General features: G+C 38.2%; 2 protein-coding genes across 3 annotated transcripts; one reads left to right on the top strand and one right to left on the bottom strand.

Moving 5' to 3' along the window:
- Window positions 1-1,558: 1,558 nt before the first annotated feature.
- On the top strand, window positions 1,559-19,750 carry LOC122666642 (alternative NAD(P)H-ubiquinone oxidoreductase C1, chloroplastic/mitochondrial-like). Its single transcript, XM_043862679.1, has 11 exons — window positions 1,559-1,747; window positions 4,927-5,125; window positions 10,218-10,313; window positions 12,698-12,764; window positions 12,876-13,059; window positions 13,309-13,402; window positions 14,083-14,298; window positions 17,781-18,194; window positions 18,450-18,526; window positions 19,319-19,422; window positions 19,506-19,750. Exons 1-11 carry the CDS (start codon window positions 1,698-1,700, stop codon window positions 19,622-19,624), a joined length of 1,620 nt encoding a protein of 539 aa, XP_043718614.1. The 5' UTR covers window positions 1,559-1,697; the 3' UTR covers window positions 19,625-19,750.
- Window positions 19,751-22,489: 2,739 nt separating this feature from the next.
- On the bottom strand, window positions 22,490-25,052 carry LOC122670095 (APO protein 4, mitochondrial-like). 2 transcript variants are annotated; one of them, XM_043867061.1, is made up of 2 exons: window positions 24,577-25,052; window positions 22,490-23,333 (listed from the first exon to the last, which is right to left on the bottom strand). In XM_043867061.1, the coding sequence occupies exons 1-2, from the start codon at window positions 24,816-24,818 to the stop codon at window positions 22,628-22,630; spliced, it is 948 nt and encodes a 315-aa protein (XP_043722996.1). In that variant the 5' UTR covers window positions 24,819-25,052; the 3' UTR covers window positions 22,490-22,627. The 2 variants fall into 2 exon arrangements, with proteins under 2 accessions (XP_043722996.1, XP_043722995.1); XM_043867060.1 differs by having other exon boundaries at window positions 22,490-23,396; window positions 24,577-25,050.
- Window positions 25,053-25,436: the final 384 nt, after the last annotated feature.

Below are 25,436 nucleotides of genomic sequence, written 5' to 3'. Positions count from 1 at the left end.
AATTTAAACCATTCATTAAACAGTCTCAATTTTGAAACCAAAATTAAACCATTTATTAAACATTTTCACAAATTTTTTATGCAAGCGACTTGATTCAATTTCGGTAAATGGTTTGGTTTTGAATATCGATATTCAACTATAACTGGCCAACTATGGTTGCGGGTCTATCAATGTGGTAGTTGCTTATACCAATAAACCTAAAGAGAAGTACAACTATTTGAAGAACATGTTCAAAAGTTCTTTGGTTTACAGGTCTCCACCCTGAATCCTTAAGGATGAAAGAAAGAGATATCGAGGATATCAAAGACAGTGAGTGGTTGAATAATATTGTGTGTCGTAATGATGGTCATGATAATGAGATTGAAGATCTCTGACAAAAAAAAAAAAAAAACAGAGATTGAAGATCACTCCGCTAATTTTACATCATTTTCAAATAACTAGTTGAGAAGACTCCCCTCTTTCAGCCATAAATGTATTATTCTATACGGTGATAGTTCTACAGATGTTCATTTGGTCATTGATACCAAGGCAAAAGCAAATTTTATCTTTGTTGATTTTGTTCGAGTACTCAACCTCTCATAAAAATAGTTCTTAAAAAAAAATCCATATAAATGCGAGGTTTTGGACTTACAATTTGGGAACATGCCAGTACAATAGCTTGGGTACACTTATAGTTTGAGCCATTATTGTACCATGTGGTTTGCCTAATCACCCGATTGGCATATTGTGACATTCTACTAGGGTGACCTTGGCAACGAAAGATGGGTATTCTCTACAATGGTGTATGAAACATCATCAAGGTAAAACAAGAAGGATGTAGATTTATGAATGAATTGACAGATATGCTACGATGACAACAATTTTCTCCTCATCCAATTATAAATCACTTTGTCCTCCCCACTTATGGAGTTGCAGTTCAAAAATATTTTTTCAAGATACATGCCACACACAACGTCGAGAAAACTATAAGGAACCTTAAATTTGTGACCTAATTCAATGGAGTCGAGTTCATTAAGAAGGAAAGAACTAATGCAATTACACAATGGATTTATTAGGGGATTATTCTTGTTATTTTATTCCTGTTGTTGTTGTCGGAGTCATAGAAGAGAGGTTAATTAGTTTTGTATTTCAATTTTAGTTTTAGAGTTTGAATATGACATTTTTTTTTACTGTTATATATGTAAGCCGTACCATTTACATAATTCAGAATTAGAATAAATTGAGATAATGTTTTTTGCATGGGACATAGATGATAGGGGTGGGAATGACCGCCATGCCCCCACATATGATGGGCCACCCCTTTTATTCCCACTGCATGTGCTGTCATTGGCTGGCGCACGCGGCATGGTCCCTGCATCCCACTCAGCAGACAGCGCCCCACTGGATCCGTTACCGATCTGACAGCCAGATTTGCATCCCAACATCGGCCAAGAATCGATATGACACTATTGACCGAAACCGTGCTGATCCAACCGATCTGATACCGATACCTCAATCCATGCTTCAAGCTCTACCACGCTATACCAGTATAACACGCTTCGTCGAGCAAATAGAGCCACAGCCATAGAGGCTGCTGCCTTGGTATCAAGGCTTGTGATTTGCTTCGTGTTCACCATTCAGTCAATTCGTCCAAGTTCCAATCTCAATTACAGAGCCAATCCACGCCGGAGACTGATACTATTCTCTTTCTAAGACAAATGGTACCGCTTGCCTTGTCCGCTTCCGCTGCACTCTCACCCTTCGGACGTGAGTTCTTCCTTTAGCTCTAATCTCCCTATCCTTTTAATGGTCACTCTTCTTCTTTCCCAGAAACCTCTTCAGCTTTAACTTTCATGGGCATCTATAATTTTAAGAATGACTGAATCAGTAGTGTTGTCTAATGTAACAGACTAAAAAAGACGATGTCCTCTTTTTTCTGGGGCATGTTAGTAGTGAGAGTTGAGATTCTTTATCTCAATTCCTTTACATTTCCCTCAATCTGTTGTGACAATAATTTAATTCCCTTGTCGGGCTTTTAAAGGAGTGTCTACTCTTCTGTAACTTGCTGCACGAGAGCAAGGATTTGGACTTCAGAGATGACTTGTTTAGAAATTACTTTCTGGCTTCATTTTTGAATTTCAGAGTGGATACATATAGTAAACAGAAAATATGTGCATGCTTCATTCATCTTTATGGTTGGGTAGGGTTAACAACTTGATTATATCAGTGAAATAAGTGGGATCCTAGTTGGCCATTGTAACCTTGATTTGTCTTTTGTCATTGACGAATTTGGTATGTGTGATTGATTTTTCTAGATCTCTGTCCTTTGTGTTTGATGGCAGACAACTGAACTGAAGTAAAACTAGTATTCTGCAGTTGAGGAAAACAAGTTATATGCAGAAATCAAGTGGCAAACAAGTCTTGTTTTCTTCTTTCTCTTTTTGTTAGACATGAGCTGTTCTATCATTCAGTGTAAATGGCATCATTTTCAAGGTAAAGATGGGATTATGGTATTTATTAAAAAATGAAAATGCTGGGACAATGATAAAAGTGAGACCTATTTGTTGTTTAGCAATCCTAAGAGTATAATGTATGATTACATGTTTTGAATTTGGTTAATTTAAGTGCAAAGATATGGTCGTTCCTAGCCATCGATTACAGAGGATGTTGGTCTAATATCCAGTTATGCAAACTAAGTAACATGCTATTCACCAAGACTTGCACGATTTTGATCATAAATGATTATGAGGTGTGCACTGAGACTCATGGAGGCATGATTGTATGTTTGGTGATACTGAAATATGCCTGACTTGCTAGAACATTTGGTTCTTCAACCCCAATTCTGCAGAATGGTGGTTAGCTCCTGATACAGTTGAGTTGCCGAGTTTGGACTGGAACGACCCACTTTGGAGTCCCAAGCCAAGACACAACCATCCCAACCCAACTTTTTGGTCCAAGGGGTTTGGTAGATCAATATTTATTTTCTTCATTGGGATAGATAATATGTAATCTTTTATATATTATTTTGGCAGGAAGTTGGTTACGTAGGGATTTGCTTAAGATTTGTTTCCATATTGAGTTGGGTTTCTTTTAATTATATGTAAGCACCTACGATGGAAGTAGTTGATTGGAATAGAAATGCTGAGTTTATGTTGTGAATTCGTGTGGCTATCATAGTTGTCAAGGCGTCGCCTAGGCGTCTAGGCGGATTCTGTGGGGTCTAGGCGACTGTCGCCTTAGTGAATATGGAACGCCATAGTGGTATCGAACCAAGTTTGACCTTTATTTATGCCAAATATCATTTTAAGTCATTGACTTAAGATATTATTCATAGATAAGCAAATACCCCCTATTTGAAGCCAATAAAAATAGTAAAAAAAAATTAAATTCCAAAAGGATAAAAAGTCAACCCCTAGTTCAAGAACAAAAACTGGATTTTTGGCGATAGGTGAAATTTTCAACTTTCTAATGCTGAGGTTTTTCTCAAATCTAAAAATTCTATAAATTTTAATATGGTAAATATTGATAAAAACCAAAAGAGCGGTAAAATATTCATTTGTTTGGATATATTGAAAAATAATTTTCCTTCAGATCAATTTTGACAACATTCGCGCACACCAAATAAGGTTTGACCAGAACGCAACTCCTTCAATATAAATCAGACTAAGCAATATTGGATTTGTTGGAAAGCTGGTTTTATGCTCTACCTAATACAAAAAGTCATGTAAAAATAAAATCATTTGACCAGTCAAACTTCTTAGAGAACTAGAACATTTCTCTAAATCAAGAGCAGTTTAATTTTATTTTTTTTTGGATGAATGAATATATTACCATACCCTAGGAGGGGGCAGGGAGGGGAAAAAAAGGGGAGGGTTATACAAGGGAAGGAGAGAGAGGGGGGGGGGGGGAGGGAATGACGACCAGCCCAGCCTACGCAGAGGAGGGGGACCTCAAAAGAGACAGATCAAGACCCCAGGAAACAACAATATGCCTGTTCCTAGGGGAGTCCAAAATACGACGAATGCGACCACAGTTGACTTTAGAAGAGACGTCAAAGGAGATGGCCTTCCAAATAAGTAAGGTCATATTTTCTAAGAATAGTATAAACCAAATGTGAGACTAGGTATACCAGGATAGTGACCAATTCCATGAACAATAGAAACCAAATGTATGTTTTGATTGTTTCAAACTTCCAATAGCTTGCTTCTTCAATTTTGCTTTCTTTTAGTTCTATGTTTATTTTTGATGACTAGATGCGGCTTAATATTGATTTTTGATGACATGTTGTGACTTAATGTTGATTTTTTATGACTTGATGTGGCTTAATGTTGATTTTTGCTGACTTAATGTGGCTTAATGTTGATTTTTGATGATATAAGGTATATATTGTAGCATACTAAATAATGTTAGAAAAGATGGGAAATAAAAAATAACACTTGGGCGCTTTGGTCGCCTAGGCGGGCGCCTTGTTGCCTAAGTGCTTAGGCACCCCTCCACCGCCTTGACAACTATGGTGGCTATTTTGCATGGCTGCATGTTTGCTGTTGGTTTTCTTCTTCATTCTCTTTGTCGAATCCATCTCAAAACTTTCTTCCCAGGTGTATTCTTCCTTAACCTGCATAAATTCTTATTTCTCGTGTCTGTGACATGGTAAAGCAAATTTACCCTGAATTTGATGATTTGCTTGCACCTAGTTGCTATCATTCTTGTTGTGCTTGTTCATTTAGGATAATGCCATCTCAACTTTGTGTACTTCTCTAAGTAACGTGATGAAAGGTAGTATCTGTCTTGGGATCTTCATTGGGATTGAATTTGAACAAATTGAACTGAAGATTCTTTTCCTTCCTTTTCTTCTCTCTCTCTCTCTCTCTCTTTCTCTTTGGCAATGTGATCATAGAAAGCTTCTTTCTTCCTTCCTTATTTGAAATACAATGTGGCAGGAGAGCGAGGGTCAAAGTGTTGGGCTAAATTATTTCCTAGTTCTTCTAGAAGATATGCGGCCAATCTAATGTTATTTACAAGATTTCCGAGGAAAGGGTTCTCCTTTGTTGCATCAGGCACAACTGGGAGAACTGGAGGCATTGGCATTATACAGACATCTGAAGGAGAAACAGCAATGCCATCATACAAGTGGCCAGATAAGAAGGTTTGATTCTTGTTCTAGTTAAATCTCGAGGTTCAGATTGATGCATATGATCAATTTTTTGTTGAATTTGGAACTGTCTGATCATTTGCATCAACAGAGCAATTATCCAGATTCATTTTTCTTAATATTTTTGTATCAGCAGATTTGTTGAACGGTTTGTGCTTGGAGCAACATAAAGCAAGCCAGTGCATATTTATTGTCAGAATGGCATGCAAATTGCACTTCTTTGGCGATTACCAATATGTGAGTCTTAGATTCAATATGAATCTGATGTGGCAATGGGCAAGCTAGAATCATGGTAGAAGCAAACTAGTGGAATAGCTTGCTTGAAATCACAAAAAGATGAAGGACCAAATTTGAAAATTTGAAGGAAATTGAAATTTTCAACTAGAAGCTGGTATAGATATATAACAATTCATTTCTGGAACTTCAGATAACCTAAGACATTTCAGATATGAAGGATGGTGAATGAACAGAAGAATGGAACAACTCAACAGGCTGCCAAAAGTGGGAGGTTATCTTGTAGTTTCACTCTTTCTTTTGCCTTACTCGTTTAAAGGAGTGTTCTCATCTTTTGAAAGAATGATGTTCAGTGGCGGACTTCTTGTCATTCTTCGGAGCTGAGCTAGGTACTTGGTAGAGAAAATAGATTATTGCCATGTTGCTTTAAACTATGTTAATAAATTTAAGTTATGAAATCTGATGAAATAAAAAGATATAATTAAATTAGATGATATGAATTAAATTAATATGTTATCGGAACTAAGATGATATGGTTTCAGATAAGAGAGACAGAAAATAAAGATAATGAAATCGATGGAAAGAATTGAAGAAGAATCAGTTGGAGCACATATTAGGAGAGTAAGAAGAATAAAGGAGAATATTTGAGGAAAATATCAGACCTGAGAAGAAGAGTGATCAGAAAAGTGAATCAAACGAGAAAAAAGGTCATACCTGGTGCACGAGGCTCCCGCCACTGCGGGGTCGGGGGGGGGGGGGTTCATAGCGTATGCAGCCTTATCCCTGCTTTCACAGAGGCTGTTTCCAGACTCGAACCCACAACCACTTGGTCACAATGGAGCAACCTTACTGTTGCGCCAAGGCCCATCCTGTAGACCAAAGAATAAGAGAGGAGCTCATTAACTTGCAAAATCAATGGGGGGTTTGGTTACATCCAAATATATACTCTTGTAGGACCTGTTATGACTCTATCAAGGCTCCAAATCAGACTTTTAACCTGAATCTAATATTCAGATTACAAATAGGACACACACATAACTTGCTACCACCTATAGAAGAGTCCTAAAGCAGCTCAAACTCTAACACTTGATTATTTAAAAAAAAAAGCACATAATTACAGCCTACCTATTGCTACAAAGAATCAATTTTAAACTCTGAAAGTTACAATTATACTCCCAAATAACTACCTAATAACTCTTCTATCCTTGCTGGACTTGGCAACCTGGCCTAGACCTGCATTGTGGGCTTGTGGCCTGAGTTTTTGGTGTTGTTTTCTTCAGCCTGGGCTTCCAAGCTGGATATTGTTTGTCCAGCCACCTGAGGGCTTGTATGTCAGAATCTTTCAATTACATCTTCTATCAGCTAGTTTGTTAGAGCAATTAATGATGTCTTAAATGGCCTTTTAGGTTAATGTTGGTATCAGTAATTTTCTTTTAATAAGTAGTGGTTCTAACATAAAATAATATTAGACAGATAGGAACATGAACTTTTGAAATATTATCTTTTTTGAGATCTTTTTTAACTCACTGAAGATAAAACTTACAAAATGGACTGGTCGCATTGAGTCCAAAATAAACATGGTCAGCTATAGTGTTTGGAAGAACTGTTCTGAAGCTGAATTAGGGAAAGGAAAAAAGGGTTTATTCTTTTACATTTTTGTTAGGAAAAAAACTTGAGTGAATTTCTCTTGGTTTCTCGTGGAGTTTTGGATGAGTGGTCTTCAAACACCAAGGTTTCTCATTTCTAACAAATTTTGAAAACTTCATCCTATTTGGAATTTTGACCAATTTTTGCTAGGTTTTATGGGAACTTCAGTGTATAGCCTTAGGTCTTATGGAATCTTCAATGTTTGGTCTTACTTTTGAAGAGAATATAAGATTTTGTACTTTCTAGTTATTTCAACTAGGCCAGTTGTTGGAGTTGAGATTTAAAATATGAGGTGGGTTTCCTATAGGACCGTAGGCAACCCAAGAGGGGGGTGAATTGGGTATGGCGGAATATGATTATCGATTTAAAACTTAACTATCCAATCAAATGATGATGCAATGCTGTAAGGAAATGCAAATTACAAAAGTGAGAAAGGGGAAAAGAGATAAGGATAGACACTATACGAGTTAGAGTGGTTCGGCAACCTTGCCTACTTCATCTACCGTGATACTCACACAATTGGACTTTCCACTATGTGATCCATAGTTGTCATGGCGTCTAGGCAACCCAAGGCGTTGGAGGGGGCTTGGACGCCAGGTGACACCAACAAGGCGACCAAAACGCCAGCCTAGGTGACTAAGGCGACAATAGTTGTCAAGGCACCTGGTCGCCAAGGCGGTCACCAAGGCGACGCCTTGACAACTATGGTGTGATCAATTTCCAAATGACATTGATCAAACCTCCTCACAATTGTTTTCCCGAGCTCCCAGTCAAAGCCAAGTTGTTTTCCTTGCTACTGCTCACAACCTTTACAACACCAGAGATTCCCTAATTTCCAATTGCAACTCTCTTTGAAGAGTAAAGAACAACAAAGGTTCAATAGCCAAATTTACAAGTTGAAGCACAAAAAAACTCTAAAAGGCAAATTTACCAATGAAAGAACAAATTTTCACAAGATTGTAGTCTGTCGACCAACCGGCCACTAGCTTGACTGAGATCAGGCTTGTCTTGGGAAACATCGACTGGTTGGGAACCAGTCAACCGGTGCATCGATCGGTTGGACATTTTGGGTACCCTATAATTTTGACTCAAGGAATATTATCAAGTTTTGGTCATTGTCTAAGTTAAAATAACCATTTTCATGCATTGTTCCCCCTAGGCCATTTTCCCCAAAATCCTCAAGTATACCAATGAGGTTAAGTCAAGGCTTTTCGGTCGGGTGAGGCTTGGAGTCTTAGTGTAAAAATCACCTTTTATACTTAGGATCATAATAATGAAATACAAATTACAACATAATCCCTAAGCCTAGAGAACATAGCTCTGAAGTATTTCCACTTATTGCTCTAACAATCTCCAAAATGGTCTTACAAAAGGAAGCTTGATGTCTTCATTCGGTTTCTCATCATTATGCCACAAAGGTGGACTTACTGCGGTGCTCTTAATGATACCAATGTTAGTGACACCACATGCTGTAGATGGACTTAATGAAGTATATGAACGCTTAAAGCCATTGGGGGGGGGGGGTTACACAAGGGCTTATGTTAGCTATTGAGGTTGCCACTTTCTGCCACACATGGAAGGCCAAGCTCATTGATTGAAGCTTGACCATCCAAGAACCATCACACACATTACTATCCTGCACACTAATGAAACTTAAAGAGTGAGGTTAGATATCACAAGTATAATAGGCTTTTTCACCTTTAAGACACAAGTAAGAATCACCAAAAACATATATGAACATGCAATGTTTCAATATTTCCTACATGGATTTTTTTTGGGTGTGGCTATGTGGTAGTGTCCGTTGGGCATAAACTTCATGGACAAATTGTAAATTCTCATCTACTCATTCAAACTAATCTGAACTTCTATACATGTCAATATAATGTTTGAAATGGGAACTTTAATGTTTAGCCTTAAGTCTTATGGAATCTTCAATTTTGGTCTTACTTTTGAAGAGAATATGAGATTTTGTACTTTCTATTAATTTCAACCAGGCCACTGGTATAGTTGAGATTTAAAATATGGGGTGGGTTTACTAAATGGATTCTTTTGGGCTGTGGCAGTGTCTATCGGGCATAAACTTCACGGACAAATTGTATTAGTTATCATCTACTCATTCAAATAAATCTGAACTTCACATGTCAATACAATGATTAAAAAAAATCAATTATGTTTGAGACTGTTTGAAGAACAGGGACCATTGAAAAAACCAGGGGAAAAGCCCAATACATGATGGGCCATATGGTTGAGATCGATCCCCAAATTAGGAATGTGGCTTATCCAGGAAATTCTCAGCTATCCAGTGGTCAAATGACCAGATCATCAGTCAAAGTGGCAGAAAATATCATTCGTGTATGAATGGCCTCCCACAGTGTATGAAATCTTATTCTGTTCAGAACTATTGATTATCAGAGAATGTTCATCCTTGTCTTTTGTTTTCTTCAAACTATTACTTTTAGAAAGGCTTTGCAATTGTTTAATTTAGTAGTCAACGCATCATAGGATTCCATATTTGTGAAATAATACTCTATGTAGCTGAAAGTCAGGATTAGTGAGTCTTGTGAGTTACACGAAAGGGGGTGGGTTGGAAGAAAATTAAACAGACTAATTAGATCCATAGGATGAGAGAATTTGTAACATCTTCCTTCTCTATCTTTTTCTAGTTGTGATCTTGGTGACCCTCCTTGGCTAGCCACATTGTTCAATTGTTGCTATCTTATGTATGTCTATGGAATTGCATTCTTTCATTGCTTGGATGGTTCTTTTCTTAGTAATAGCTATTCTTGAGCTGATCCACCAACATGCCCAGTTTTCCTGATGCTGGTTGGATTGCTAACAAAGCTCCAAACCCTGGTTGGCTTTGGCTTGGGCTTTTTCCAACTTACCGAAACAATATCCTTCTTAACCTTTTGTTTTAAAATGTGGTCTATGCTTCTGTTTGTGTTCTTGGTTGGCTGGCCTAACACAATTAAAAGCTCTTCTAATGTTTGGGATTGGAATTTCCCTAACAAGACCTTGCTTTGTGACACTTGTACATTTATGTTTGTCTTGGAAGCTAGGAGTATCCTTGCATTTGAACTGACGTATACTGTTCTGTCTGCTGTTCGAACTTTTTCGTGCCCAAACTATTGTTTTTTCAGTTCTTGCTTGCTAGTTAAAATTGTGTGAAAATTTGATGATCTTTAAAACATACACTTGCTTACAGAAACCACGGGTATGCAAATTAGGAGGAGGATTTGGAGGTTTATATACAGCTTTAAGGCTAGAATCTCTGATGTGGCCCAATGATAAGAAACCTCAGGTAAGTTCTGAATTTGTGATTTGACTCCATAAAATTTGTTTTCCATCTCCGTGATGCTTCTTTTGGCCATGGAAATGAACCCTTGTCTGCTTATAAACTACTGAGGAATGTTACCCTGTGAGCTTGATATGATTTGTTGTTTTGCCACTGGTGCTGTTGTGAATGACCTTAATTCTTCAAGAAGCTGAAGCAGGTAAAACTCTCTCAAATACCCTGTGATCAGTTCAAATCAAATGATAAACTTTCTTCAGGATCCCAGTGGTCGGGAAAGATGACGGACATAACTGTGGGATTAGAAATACATTTACAAAGAGAGGAATTGTACTTAAGTGTACACAAATCAATCTAAATATGGTATTCCAAAAAAAATGATAATAGTGTTTTTGTGTATTTGACTGCTCAGTAATGCTGAAAACTTTGAACAATGCTGGTTAATCAATTCAGTCAACTAATATTTTCTGGGAGGTTTCCTATTATGTATCCACAAACCCTGTTCTATTTATTTTTTGTTGGACCAGGGTGTCATTGCCTTTTATAGACCATTTCTCATCAGAATGGTAGATTAATTTAATCCACAAGTGTCAGAGAGTTTTAAGTCAATTAGCTTACAGAAAAATTCTGAAAGTATAGATTTTCTGATGTAGTTGCTGTTTGGAATAATCTCACACTGGAAAACTCTGGGACTTTGGATGCCTTCAAATACCAGTTGGACATCTCCACCTAATAGATTGAGCTTTTAGGTTGGACACTTCAACAGTTGCATACTTGATCACTCCAGCCCCAACCCATCAATCACGTTATCCTGTGTTCAGCACGTCTGATTAGTCAAGCCTGTCAAGTGTCAATCTTTCCACTGGCCTCCCTACTCAATGAGGCTTTTCAGCTATCTATGTGCTGACCTAGTATTTGGTGGTTGCATGCATAGTTGGAGTTTGCCTTGGAATTCTTAGTCTTATAACGTGCTTAGTAAGTTGGTGCTGCCATTTCCTATATCTTTGTTTAATTGTTTTATCTTCTAAGTCCTTGGCAAGAGACCAATTCAAGGGTCGTTTTGGCTGTCCTGTACTTTTTATCTCAAGTATCAATTAAATGGCTGGTTTGGGATTTTTTTTCTTCTTCTTTGAGTTCTTTACAGATTTCTCCGTTTGTGTCTATGATTGATTCTTTCCTCTAGGGTCAAGGTCTGGTTTTGAGTAATTCGCCCATTTTCTGGTGAGTGATTTGCAACATGGCTTGCATCACATTCTTCATGGTCTCCTATAAGTTACTATACTTTTTTTGGGGTATATATAGAATAATATGCACTAGGAATGTGTGGGGTGTTTTGGTTAACTAAGTTGTTTAACAAGATAATGATTACAAGGAAAATGCCTGATGATTGGAGGAGAAGCATTGTAGTTCCGATCTACAAAAATAAAGGTGATATTCAGAGCTGCAACAACTATAGAAGTATAAAACTAATGAGTCATACTATGAAACTTTGGTAGAAGGTTATTGAAGCCCGTTTGAGAAAAGAGACTCATATCTCAAAGAACCAATTTGGTTTTATGCCAGGTAGATCCACGATAGAAGCTATTTACCTACTGAGGAGGCTCATGGAAAGATATAGAGCTAGCAAGAAGGATCTCCATTTGGTTTGTATTGACCTGGAAACAGCCTATGATAGAGTCCCAAGAGACTTAATCAGACATGTTCTTGTGAAGAGAGGGGTGTCGAGTAAATATATAGAAGTAATTAAAGATATGTATGAGGAGGTGGTGACTAGTGTGAGATCTATGGGAGGTTAGGGCAAGGAATTCCAAATTACGATTGGGTTACGTCAGGAATCAGCCCTAAGGCCTTATTTGTTTGCGCTTATCATGGATGAATTAACCAAGAACATTCAAGATGAGGTCCTATGGTGTATGCTCTTCGCCGATGAGGCGAGACACATGGAAATCGATAGAATACATTGTAATTTTCTCTTTTTTTCCCTCCCCTGTTTCTGTTAGTCCTATTTCTGTGATTTTACATTTTGTTTTTTAAAGTCACTCATGAGTCATGATAGCATTGTTGATTAAAATAATATGTTGGAATTTGTTCCTTACTCTGGCCATATTGCTGCAAGAAATGATGCTGTAACTTGTTAACTCCCAGCTTATTTTCTGTGAGAAACTGATTTTTGCGACTTATTGATAATAATTCTTTGAAGATTGATTTCCTCAATCATATTCTATACATTGTAATAGATGTCTTGTCTGTTTCTAGACTTAACTCACCAGTCAAGGGTAAAATTGATTTTATCCTGTTTTTTTGGTAGCTGAATTGCTGAAATAAACTCTCCATTTCATTTGGCAGTGCTAATGAGTTTTTTTTTTTTTTTTTTTTTGGGAAATTGTGTCTAGGTGCTTCTTGTTGATCAGTCTGATCATTTTGTTTTTAAGCCAATGCTCTATGAGCTTCTATCTGGAGGTATGATGGTTAAGAGCTTGCGAAGAAGCTACCATATTCTACTCCATACCAGCAACAGTACATTTTGCTCTTCTTCCTTAAATTTATTCTGACTCACCTGTTCTCCCACAGAAGTAGAAGCATGGGAAATTGCGCCCCATTTCTCTGACTTATTGGAAAACACTAGCGTGCAGTTCTTCAAAGACAAAGTGAAACTGTTACACCCTTCTGATTACTTGGGGACAAATGGTCCTACATGGTTTGGTTGTGGTGGAACAGTGCATCTTGAAAGTGGCACTATAATCGAATATGACTGGTAACATTTTTCATCATCTCTTTTCACTTTATAAATTGCATTTCTAGAAATTACTCAATTACAAATTGTTCTTGGACTTCTGGACTAAAAATTTAAATTGGTTCCATGCATTTAATTATGTCTTAAATGTACATAGGTTTTTTCTTAATTATTTCAGCATCTAAGTATTGTGACCTTCTTTGGGCTTGGGTATCTTGTACCACCTTTAGTGTCCCAGCTGATGTTATGTCTTTCCACTTGGGCAGACAGGTTGGTTCTTGCTTTGGGAGCTGAAGCTAAACTGGATGTTGTTCCCGGTGCCGCAGAGTTTGCCTTGCCTTTCTCCACCTTGGAGGATGCATGTGTAAGGACTAAGGAGCTCTGGAAATATTCTTTATTCACATTGTCATTTTTGCACTCTTTTTTTTTTTTTTGGGGGGGGGGGGGGCTGGTTATACTGTGTAGAAGATTTTACATTTCTTCCACATTTTCTGAGAATTTATTTTTCTTGCTGGAGTTCTTTTGTTGTAAACAGATAAGTATATTTCTGTAAATATGTTTTTGTCGTCTTATCTAGTGTAATGGCCCTTTTTATGATAATAAAATTCTGGTAATAAAGGGAAAAAAATGTTTTTGGGGGCATAATCTAGTGAATGGCCCAAGAATAGGAGTAGAACTGTTCAGCTTCACCAGCTGGTTTACGATTACCTAAAGGGTCACCCCATCTGATTTTACTTCTTCCAACCCCTATGTATTACAGTTTGATGGTTGGATGATCTTTGACCTCTCATTCTGAATATCCTACCATTTTCCTCTCAAGATCTGGAATTGTAATTTATTTTAAAGGTTATCTGAAAATTCTTCTTTTATTAGCTCAACTTCCAGTGCTACAAGATGCCTTAAACAAACGGAATATGAAAATTAACTTCCTAGAAGCATTAGATATGTTGTCCTCTAAAAGACTTAATTGAGGGTAATTTTTCCACTTTCAAAATTCTTGTTTAATAAGAAGATTTATAACATAAATTTGTTTCTTTGGTGCAGAAGGTTGACAACCTGTTAAGAAAATTAGAGAGAGAGAAATTTGGCAAAGATTCATCTCCAATTCGTGTGGCTATTGTTGGTTGTGGTTACAGTGGAGTTGAGTTGGCTGCTACACTATCAGAGCGGCTGCAGGATAATGGAATAGTTCAAGCTATTAATGTTAATACAACAATCTGCCCAACAGCCCCACCTGGAAATAGAGAAGCTGCACTTAAAGTAAGAACTCTTCTCCCTCCCCCTATTGTGAAAATTCGAGGCAAGTATTTAGTAATTTCTGCTAACATCCATGACTGAGACTTTTCAGAAATCATAAATTTTCCAGCATATTGTTAATACCAGTATGATATATAATCTTTTCTGCACACTGCAGACATTTTGGCCCCCGTGTGATAATGTTTTTGCTTTTTTTTTTTTTTCCTTTTAATATTTATAGAAAAGCATAAAAATTATTTTGAAGTTTTTGGACCATTGTTTTTTAGAATCTACGTTTGGAGGGTGGACCTTGGTGCAACGGTTAGGTTGCTCCATTGTGACCAAGTGGTCACGGGTTCAAGTCTTTGGAAACAGCCTCTCTGCGAAGCAGGGGTAAGACTGCGTACATTATGACCCTCCCTAGACCCTGCAGTGGCGGGAGCCTCGTGCACTGGGTACGCCCTTTATAGAATCCACATTTGATAATCAAATCAATAAGGAAAACAAGACAGGGATTCTCTACAATGACACGGTAGACCAATATTTCCCGTTTCCCAGTTTAAAAATAAAAAGGTTTGATAACCACATAAAATCTGAAATGGATTCTGAGTTTTAGCTCAGACTGGCCCGAACTCAGGATCAAATAATACAAAATCAACTTTAAACCTGTAAAGCCAGTGAAAGATCAATCGCAACAAGATTGTAATATGGAAAAAACATAAATTGATAACGAAATTTTTTTCAACTTTCTTTTTTTTTTTTAATATAAAAAAAGAAACAAGGATGTGGACCAAGGCTTCACCAGGTGGCATGCGGGAATGGTACACCACCAAGCCCAATCTACTGAATCACCACCAATTAGGCTCTTGGAATCACCATAGTCCAAAAGGGCCTCTCGCCTGTCGAAGTTCTGTTCAAAAACCTCGTACACAAACTTGTATGGAGAAGGATTTCCTGCGGTGCAGCAGTTCTTCCATACCAACTTAGCTGCCCGGCGCTGCTATTGGCATAACAACCGGTACACCATAGGTTGGCCCAACCCAGTCCTCTCATACTAGGGTTGGCTCCTCTTAGACAACATCACCACTGCACCAGCAAGGCTGAAGCTAAAACTCACTTTTTTTTTCCTCCCAATTGTTAGAGGGCCTAAACCCCTTCTCCTTTATTTATAACTTCACAGAAACCAACAAAATAGGAAATCTCTAGTATGGTAGGAGGATCCCATACAAGTTACAACTTAGTCTTCATTTGAAATAGAAATTATTTAGAACATTACAAAATTGAACTATGGCTTTATTGTAGCATATCTATCCAACCCTACAAAATAGTAAATAAGAAGACACAAAGTGAAACTCACAATCCGCATAGTAGCTGGAATATCTTTAACAAAATATTCCCCACTCATTCTCCTTTAGATCTTCTAGAATATCCTCCAAAACTCCTCTAGATCTTCTAGAATATCCTCCAAATCTCCTCCCGATGATCTGCATCAAAAGATTAGGTCTCTGATAATAGTTTTGATTATTATTTCAGATGAACAGAAAGCAATGATACATCAACTAACTGAAATCTGGCCTCAAAAAATATGTCTGATGATTCAATAACCAGGGGCATGATGAGCCTGATTTTAATACTGAATGAGTTTGTGGACAGGATTCAACTATGGTTAAATTATGGACGATAAACTCAAAAGATAGCAGGGTGTGATTGGGAAAGATGTGGATCTTGGAAAGAACTAGCAGGAGTATGTCAGCTAGGGCATTTTGGCAACTAAGCAAATATGGCATGGTTACAGGAGTCTATCATCCCATATAGGCTTTAAGCGCATCATGACATAACCAGCGAGGTGAAGTAGCCAAGTAGGGACCTAAAAGATCGAATGGAATGATACATAGATAAGGAAATCCCTTATGAGTTCCAAGGTATTCCTTTCGGGGGTCTTTTGGGGGGAATTGAAGGATATTGATATCTCAGGGGATGGTGTGTCAGCTTTGAGAGCAAACCAAGGTCTATCTTGAGAGATATCTGTAAAATAGGCTTGCTGAAATTAACCCAGAAACAAGGCATCCGTGGGCATGTGTAGCAATTAGAAAAGAAAAATAGACGGAAGAATAAGAGAAGTAGAAGAAGAAGAAGAATGGAAATAGAAGAACTGGCGAGAGATTGAAAGAGACTAACCAGAAGAAGAAATTGATTTGGAAAAAGAAAATATCAGTAGTTTCAAGTAGTATTACAATGCTTCTTCAGAGTTTTTAACACAGCATTTTAAAACTTCCATTAATTCAAAATCTCCCTTTAGGAAGTTGAAATTGGGCACGGAAGGTCGTTGAAGACATGGTACCAGATTCAGTTTCCTGGTTAGGCTTTGATACCAATTTTGATGCAAGCTAGGGTTTGTGAGGCACTAATTAGCTTGCAGATGGATCCAGCAATATTGCCAAGTAGACATAACTTAATTTCCATTTAGACATGGAATAGCAGAGTCATAATTATCAAGATATAGAGTCGACAGAATAGGTATCATGAAGAATAGGGATATAGACACTAGATAAGTGGGAATAGAAGGGTAAACCTGGGAGAGAAAGTTAACAATAGAAGTTGGGAAATAAACAGAATCAGAGAGGTAATTTTAGAATGATGGATTGACAGAAGATGGAAAATGAAGGCCCGATGATAGGAGAAAACTGGCTAGATCTTGGTGAAGACTGATATCTCCCAAGCTAGGTTCAATGGGTCTCAAACCCTGGTCAAGTCAACCTTTGGAGTGACCCTTTAGCTGTATAATAATCACAAAACCCCTTTGACCCAAGGGTGTTATGAACGCTGGTCTAGTGATTTCATAAAAAAGGGCACTGCTGTAGGAGAACAATGAAACAAGGCTGAAACTTGGAATTTAATAGAAATTGATGTCAGAATGCTATATATTAAAATTGAGAGCAAGTAGATAGTTAAATACGGAGGTATGAAGGGGAATAGCAGGCTGGGAACAACCCCACAACTGGACCTATTAACTCAGTAAAAAGAGAATTACATCAATAACCCCTATTAGTGAAAATAAAGACGAACACATCCCTTGCTAAAGACTTACTATCGAGCTTACTTGTTGGGCCTAGAAAACCTCTTCTTTTAGCCGGGCTTAGTGAAACCAGCAAGTATTTGGGATTCCAAATTGGGTTCAATTTATGGTACCAATTCAGAACCTCATGGGGCCTTTGTTTTGGGTCCTTTCAGAAGCCAAAACTTTCCCAGTACATAGTGAGTTATGGTGGGAATAATTATACCTTTTATATGTATGTGTAGTCTTCTCCTCTGATATAATAACTCTGTTTCCTTCTTAAATTAGTCACCAGCATACCATTGTTTTAACCATTTGTCAGCTACTTTTTGTCCATTTCTTTTGTTTCACTTTCACTTCCCTAAGCGACAAACAAAATTGCTTCTTTATATGCATAGTGAATACAAGGTGATACACCTGCAATTAAAGCCTTCTTATTGCATTTTACCAGGTTCTATCGTCCAGGAATGTTCAGCTTTTCTTGGGCTATTTTGTCCGCTGCATAAGAAAAGCTGGTGAATTTGAAGATTCATCGAAGCAGGCAGAAGTTGGAGGGGATAAGGGCATTGGAACAGAAGATCATAATAAAGATAGTGATAAATTTGTTCTAGAACTTCAACCAGCGGAAAGAGGTTTACAAAGTCAGGTTCTCGAAGCCGACATAGTTTTATGGACAGTTGGAAATAAACCTGTGGTTCCTCCACTAGAACCATGTGATCAGCCCCATTTATTTCCTATTAGTGGCAGGGGCCAAGCAGAAACAGATGAAACTCTCCGGGTCAAAGGGCACCCACGTATATTTGCGGTTGGTGACTCTGCTGCTTTAAGGGATGCTTCTGGAAGGCTTCTTCCAGCCACTGCACAGGTATGGTGAATAGAATTTATCTGTGCATGGATGATGCACAAAAATTGAGAAATGGTCCAAAATTTGTAATTAGCAAGTCACCAGGTGTGGCTCATAAAAAAAGAGTGTATTTAATTATCTTAGGATTTGCGCATTTATGGGTACGAGTATATCAGTATAGATTAAAACATTTTCCCCTATTTGTTCGTGAGTATGACTTCTATATGTATCTTTTCTCTATCAGGTTTTTTATAACTGGTTCAAACTGCTTCTCAGGTTGCTTTTCAGCAAGCAGACTATGCTGGTTGGAATATTTGGGCAGCAATCAATGACCGGCCTCTGTTACCATTCAGGTTTGGATGTTGAGCATATCATTCATTAGTGTTGATTCATTTGCTTTTGGTGCTAGTGCTCATCTGGATATATTGCTTTTGAATATGAGTTTTACTTAAAAACATATTAAGGGCCCCAGAGATGGGCTCCCCTTCACACTTTACAGTTCAGCTCCCCAGTTATGGTGCTCTTACCTGTTCTCCTATATTTCTTGCTTGTGCTCTTGTTGGTATTTAGGGGCAGAAAGAAGTAAAACAAAGGCCTAGATCTTGGCCATTTGATGACCAGTTTTGCATCCCCTTTAATGATCTAATCAGACCTCCCTTGGGACAAGAGGACTTGCTACTCTTTCAGAAAGTGCTTTTAATTCTGCAGTGATTGAGTTGCGAGTCCCATTGGACTAGAGAAAACCAGTTACCCCCCCCCCCCCCCCAAAAAAAAAAAAAAAGAGAACTTCGGAGCCAGGATCTATCCCCAATAACTCTTGTCAAAGTCTAGTTTAATAGTATTGGGAGGGCAGGGAATCCACTCAAGCTGAAAGTGAGGAAGATAAGATTTGAAGAAAAGAACTCCATCAAAGTTTGCAGATCAATTTTTTATCCAAGGGGTTATGTTGCTTATGCAACTTGTCTAACCTCGAGTAGATACTTCTCGAATCGGGAGGTTTTTTAACTGTTATCTTATTCCATATAAAAGCTTTAGTGCAACATCGTTTTCTCTTATGCTCAATGGGATTGAGCTACCAGGCTCAAGAAATTTTTTTGCAAATGGTTGCTCGTAACCAGTAATTAACTTCAGCATTTAAATGCCAGGTTTCAGAATCTGGGTGAGATGATGGTTCTTGGTAGGAATGATGCAGCACTTTCTCCGAGTTTCATTGATGGGTTAACCTTGGAGGGTCCTATTGGTCATACAGGTAAAGTCTGCATATCTGTGCATTGATCTTTGGCATTCTTGTCTGAGTTGTCTCCTAACCTTGTTTTCTTGTTAACATTTCAGCAAGGAAGATAGCATATTTGATCAGATTACCAACTGATGAACATCGACTTAAAGTTGGAATAAGTTGGCTAATGAAGTCTGCCATAGAGACTCTGCTGCATCATTGCAGAGCTCCCTAACCAAAGTTCTTTCAGGATCTTAGAATCATTCATGTTTTCTTCAAGGGGAATTGATGGATATATCTGTGTACCCTTTTTTTCCTACTAATTATTAAAGTTGTTGTATTGCTTATACTTGAGGATATAAATACCATGGAAGTTTCAAAAAATTTTGTGTACAGTTGGTCAGTAAATTTTCATGAACTGAGATAATTCAGACCATTAACATAATATCAGGCCACCTTCAGGTCATTACAGTCTACTCCAAAGGAGACCTGTAAAAACAAGTAATTTCTTATGGTTACGATACAATATTCTAGTCAAAATAGGAAATTTTGCAATAATTTTCTGTGTAGTTATGCAATAATCTTACTAGCCACGATTTTCTTCAAAACAGCAAGGATGAAAAGATAACGAGTTTAAGCTTTTTCAAATTGAGTTGGGTTTGGAGGTTTTGCATTAGATTTTCACCAGAGTGTACCTTCCATCCTTCCATCCGAGCTGGTTGTTCCAATAGAGAGATGGATGTGAACATTCAGCGTGCTGTGAATTCACCATGCCAATCAATGAGTTAGTTCAGCAATATAACTTTTCATTCTTAGTAATAAGAGAGGATAGGGCTCCTCCCTCTTGTGAACCTATTGGCGGAGTGTGGGAGATGCCAATACACAATAATTGGCAGCGTTCAGGTATCCGTTGGTTTTGCATAGAATGTGGTTCATCACTTGAAGTCCTTTCACTGCAGGGCCTCCATGGTACCTTTGAGCAGTGTTGTAGGATAATTTATGAGGGAGAAATTGACGAGAGAGGGCAAAGTTCTTGATTCAAGGCCTCTTTGGGATTTTCTGGGTTACCCAACTGTACACTCAGAATTAGACCGTGTGGAGCTAGCATATCAATCAACCTATGAGTTACCCTTCTTGATGATGAGATCGACCCAGAAATTGCTCTATATATTTTTAAACCAGATCCATATTTTCTGGAGAATGATGACAAAAAAAAAAAAATCTTTGTTCCAAGAAGACTTCAGAGGATGGAGGATCTGATGGAAGCACAGATGTGGACGTTGAGCAATCTGATTGTAGCCAAAAGAGAATATCTTTGATATTATGAGGAAAATTTTGAGAAATGCTTCATCTAGCCAGCAAGATTCGATGATTCACAGGCTCAAAACCAATAAATTCTGTAATATGGCCAATTTTTTCACATAAAATTCTCTTACACGAAATGTCAGCACCTTGGCATTCGCTTGCTGTATGAATGCCTTACAGATGTTGCCATGCAAGAATCTTTTGAAAATATTTTTCCGAAGGATAACTCAAAGAACACAAGGTTTTACCTCCAATTGGACTGGGTGGTCTAACAGAAAAAATCTATGCGAGTATTTGAAGAACATGCCTAGACTAACAATGCAACTACAAATGGACTGTAGAAGATGCAATTTCTCATTAATTAATCAATAGAGCATTACATATATATACAATCAAGAGAGAGACCACTGTGCACAACAGTGGCACGTGGACGGTTACAACAGTTACATGAGAAATGATTCAGTGTATAACCATCTATGGTGGTTTATCACTAACACGCCCCCTCAAGCTAATGGGTGGTAAACCAACATTAAGCTTGGTGCGAAGCAGATGAAAACGCTGACGGGACAGCCCCTTTGTAAGGATGTCTGTCGTGTGATCCACAGTAGAGAAATACCGAACAACAAGTTGCCTCTTGGCGACCATATCACGAATGAAGTGAAAGTCAATCTCTATATGTTTGGTCATCGAATGAAACACTGGGTTGGCCGATAAATATGTCGCACCAATGTTATCACACCAAATCACAGGTGGTGCAGAGAGGAAAACACCTAACTCCTTGAGTAATGACCGCACCCAGACCAATTCAGTACCTGCAGCAGCCACAGATCGATACTCCGCCTCAGTAGAAGACCGTGAAACGGTCTTCTGTTTGCAGAAGCACCAAGAGACCAAATGAGTGCCAAGATAAATGCCATATCCAGTCGTAGACTTGCGGTCATCAGGGCAACCAGCCCAGTCAGCACCGGCATAAGCAAGCAAAGACATGGATGAGCGAGGACTAAAATAGAGACCATCATCTGTAGTGGACCTCAAGTAGCGTAGTATGCGCTTAACCGCGCTCCAATGGAGATCAGTTGGGCATTGTCAGAATCAGAAGTTCGGGTTCCTCCCATTCCAGTGGCTCTGGTTACTCTTAGTGTTGACTCCAAATCTGTGGCATCAAGTTCTGATGAAAGTGAGAGGGGCCAGAGAAGCCGCAAGCATCCAAAGAGAGGATTGAGCTCATTTTTTAACCATATGTTCTTTCTGCAATGTAATTGATTGACAATATTTGGATTAAAAAAGTTCTATGCGACAAATCTCTCCAAAATGAATGTCACTTTGGATCTTGAGAATCTTTTTTTTTGTGGTAAAGATACATGGTGAAATCAAGGATACATGGGTTCATATTTCTTCTTTTATTTTTCTATTTTTGTGTCGACAGTTCAGGTTGCTTGACCAGAGGAGATTGACAAAGTAATTACTGATCTTTTGTGATAATAAAATCCACAGTTAATGAACATAAATAGTTTGTATACATAAATATCTGTATTCTCTGATCTAAAAGACTCAAATTCAAAATTGGTACATCCGCAGGAAAACCAAGGCTCCACTTGACTAGACCTGTAAGACACCAAAGCTAATGAAGAGTTGCAGAACTCGGTCGTTAAGATTGTGAAATTATTGAGCTGCAAAACCAAAGACGGTCCTAAAACAAACCGTGGTCAAGGCTAAGGCTATTTTACAGCCGCAACCCAAACTCAATGTTGACTTGGAGCAACTAAGTGGAAACATTTAGATGAAGCAATCCTAGTGCAGCCAAAGGAGTTGATGCAGTAGCAGTTGGAAATCTAATGTACATTATGCCATCCATTGAAGTAGATTGAATTGAGCACACCCATGTGAGATCAACTTATTAATCTCTCCATGAATTGCTTCAACACAGCCTCGATTAAGAGAACACAATCTCAAATGGGAGCTTTTCTGTCCTATGTTCATCAAGGGGTGGTGGTAAACCTTGTATCTTCATCATACAGAAGTATTTGGCAGGTATGGTAGCCCCAGCTTGCAGGCATAGCTCAATCACAGCTGGAGCACGCCCATAAAAATCCCGTCCCTTGTCCAGAAGCACTGGGGGATCCTGAGGCCGCTGCCGCCAAACAACCTTGGGAGGCACCAAATCATCTACTTTGGCTTTCTTCCATAGATGGGTACCCCGCCGACCCTCATACTTGAACACTCCATAAAGCTGTGCCTTGTGACTAGAGGGTCCAATATGAACTTCTGAACAGCATTTGCAGACCTTTGCTGGATAAACCAACAATAATTTCTGGACACCTTCTCTAAGCCTCTCCAATGCCTCCAAAGTTAACTTCGCCACTGATGTTAGCTCATGCTGTGACAAGGATTCAGCAACAACACAGTCATTTTTGCCATTGTCTGATGTTGAGCTGTTGTTGTACAGGCATTCATCATATACATTGGCCCCAGCTTGACAGCATAGCTCCAGGACCGCCGGAAGACGTTCAATATCAAATCTTTGGTCATGTTTGATGGCATCTTGAGACATACCCTGGAGGTGAAAGGCCTCAACAGGAACGAGAATATCATTCAAGGTACCAGCAATCCAGGTATGCTCCTGGTTCTTGGCACGCCGCCTAAAACCATGGCAAGTTTGAATTAAATGACCATTTTCACCTATAAATAATTCTGGGCAGAACCTGCAAAGATTTTAATGAATCAAGTAAGAAAAAGAAGTAAGACATGATTTAGCACCTGGAACAAGTATTTGAGTTTTCTGTTTCATATATCATGATTTACCACCACATAAGAAAAACATAATCTAGAGAACTAATTAGCTTCAGGTAACTCAAGTATGAATGGTTTAAAGATGAGATTGGTACCGAAAATTATTGTCGAGACATCAAAGGAGTACAAAAAATATTTCCCTTGCCTATAGTATAGTTTGACTTTGCAGGACCAGTTCTATTGTTATGATCATTCTATCAGCCAACTAATTCAATGGGAGTTTTGGCAATCAAGGTATGGTCAAGCCCCATAAGAAATTTTAATAAATAAATAAATATATGGAAGGAGCATGATCAGTCAAGATTCAAGACAAAGCCGTGTAGTGTTTTAATAGCTGAAGGTCCACAAGTGAATAGTGATAAAATAATTCATTAGCTATTACTTTGCTTTCATCTAACAATTTTAGATAAGATTTCCATTCACATAAAAGGTAATTAATCAGTGACAAAGGAGTTCATCGCTAAACCTCAACTAAACCCGAAAACTATGCCATCATTGGCAATCTTGACAAATAAAACTTCCAGTATGTTGAACTAACAATTTGATGCTTTGTTCTATCGTTTGTAATTGAAATCTAAAGATAGTTGCTTTTGATACTTCCCTCCATCCTTTGTAATTGAAATCTAAACATAGTTGCTTCTTGTGAACAATAAATCTGGCCTCAAGTAAACTCAAATTTAGGTCCTCATCACATCTGATTCTAGTTTCTAGCTTGTCATGCAACGAACTATATGGGTTGAGGTAATTCTGTTTGGGTTTTTATTATCAATTCAATGATATGAATAGACACACATATAGTCAAACTTCAATGAAGATTATTGACAACATCACTCACCCCGACATTACAGCATAGTTGAATAGGGTAGCACCAACAAAACATCCGAATTATTTGCAGACTATTAACCAGTTCAAAGAAATCCCAGTCTTTTGGTTCTTCAATCATTTATCCGCAAGACATAATCAGGGGAAGCAAAATTTCTCTTTCCTAAGAGTTTTCATCAATAAATCAGAAAAAAAACAATTAAATACAATATGAAGATACGAAGATCGAATTCCTATGACCTGATAAAGAATTGATGCTGTGGAACTCACTTGCAAGCTTTGATTGGGATGAATTTGATAAGGGTAGAAACCCCTTCAATTAGAAGCGCTCTGGCCTTAACAACATCATTGGCGACCGGAATCATGGCTCGAACTGGATAGTCCCTTGCCCTGCGCTTGATTCTTTCAATAATCAAAGGTCGCAACTCATCCCAGTTCATTCTGGTGCTATAAAATCGGCAACCACTGAAGCTCTCCAGCAAATGATACAAAAGCTTCTGCTTCAATGCCATGAGTACGACAATAAAAGATACCAATTGGGACGAAGAATATCAATTATGGGTATTACAGCATTATTACAAACAGCTGGTGTCACATAGAACAACGATTAACGAAAGGACCAGTGCTTCATTATTCATGACTGCAAAAGTTGGATTTGTTAGATCCTCACAGGTTTGACAAGGATGAAGATAGTACGGAAACACAGAGAGAGAGAGAGAGAGAGAGAGTCTCCGGCCAGAGGGGCGACGCTCTTGGGATAGAGAGGAAGGAAGAATAAGTGTACGGCTTTCTTCAAGGCTTTTGCTTATAAAACCGAGTCTACTCGTCCGACTTCCGGTAGATTGACTGATTTTATGAGCACTAGGCTGATTCAATGAGTCGCCAATCAACAAACCAATTTAAGAGGAAGCGTGTCTGAGTGGAGACAGATCCTAGTAGACCAGACTTGGATTCCAATTTAAGTTTCCAAAAAAAAAAAAAAAAAATCTAATTATTAATGGATATTCCTATATTTTATTACAAATTTTTGAAGGGTTCTTCTATGTGTCACTAGACAAGATTCGCTATTTACCACTTGTTAGTATATGAGTTAGTCCATGTGATAGAGGATCCTACATCGATCTCAATAG

Source organism: Telopea speciosissima, chromosome 7 (assembly GCF_018873765.1).
Source record: "Telopea speciosissima isolate NSW1024214 ecotype Mountain lineage chromosome 7, Tspe_v1, whole genome shotgun sequence".
In the NCBI taxonomy this organism is placed as follows: domain Eukaryota; kingdom Viridiplantae; phylum Streptophyta; class Magnoliopsida; order Proteales; family Proteaceae; genus Telopea; species Telopea speciosissima.
Note: the sequence above shows the minus strand (reverse complement) of the source record. Positions and strands in the feature narration are given on the sequence as shown.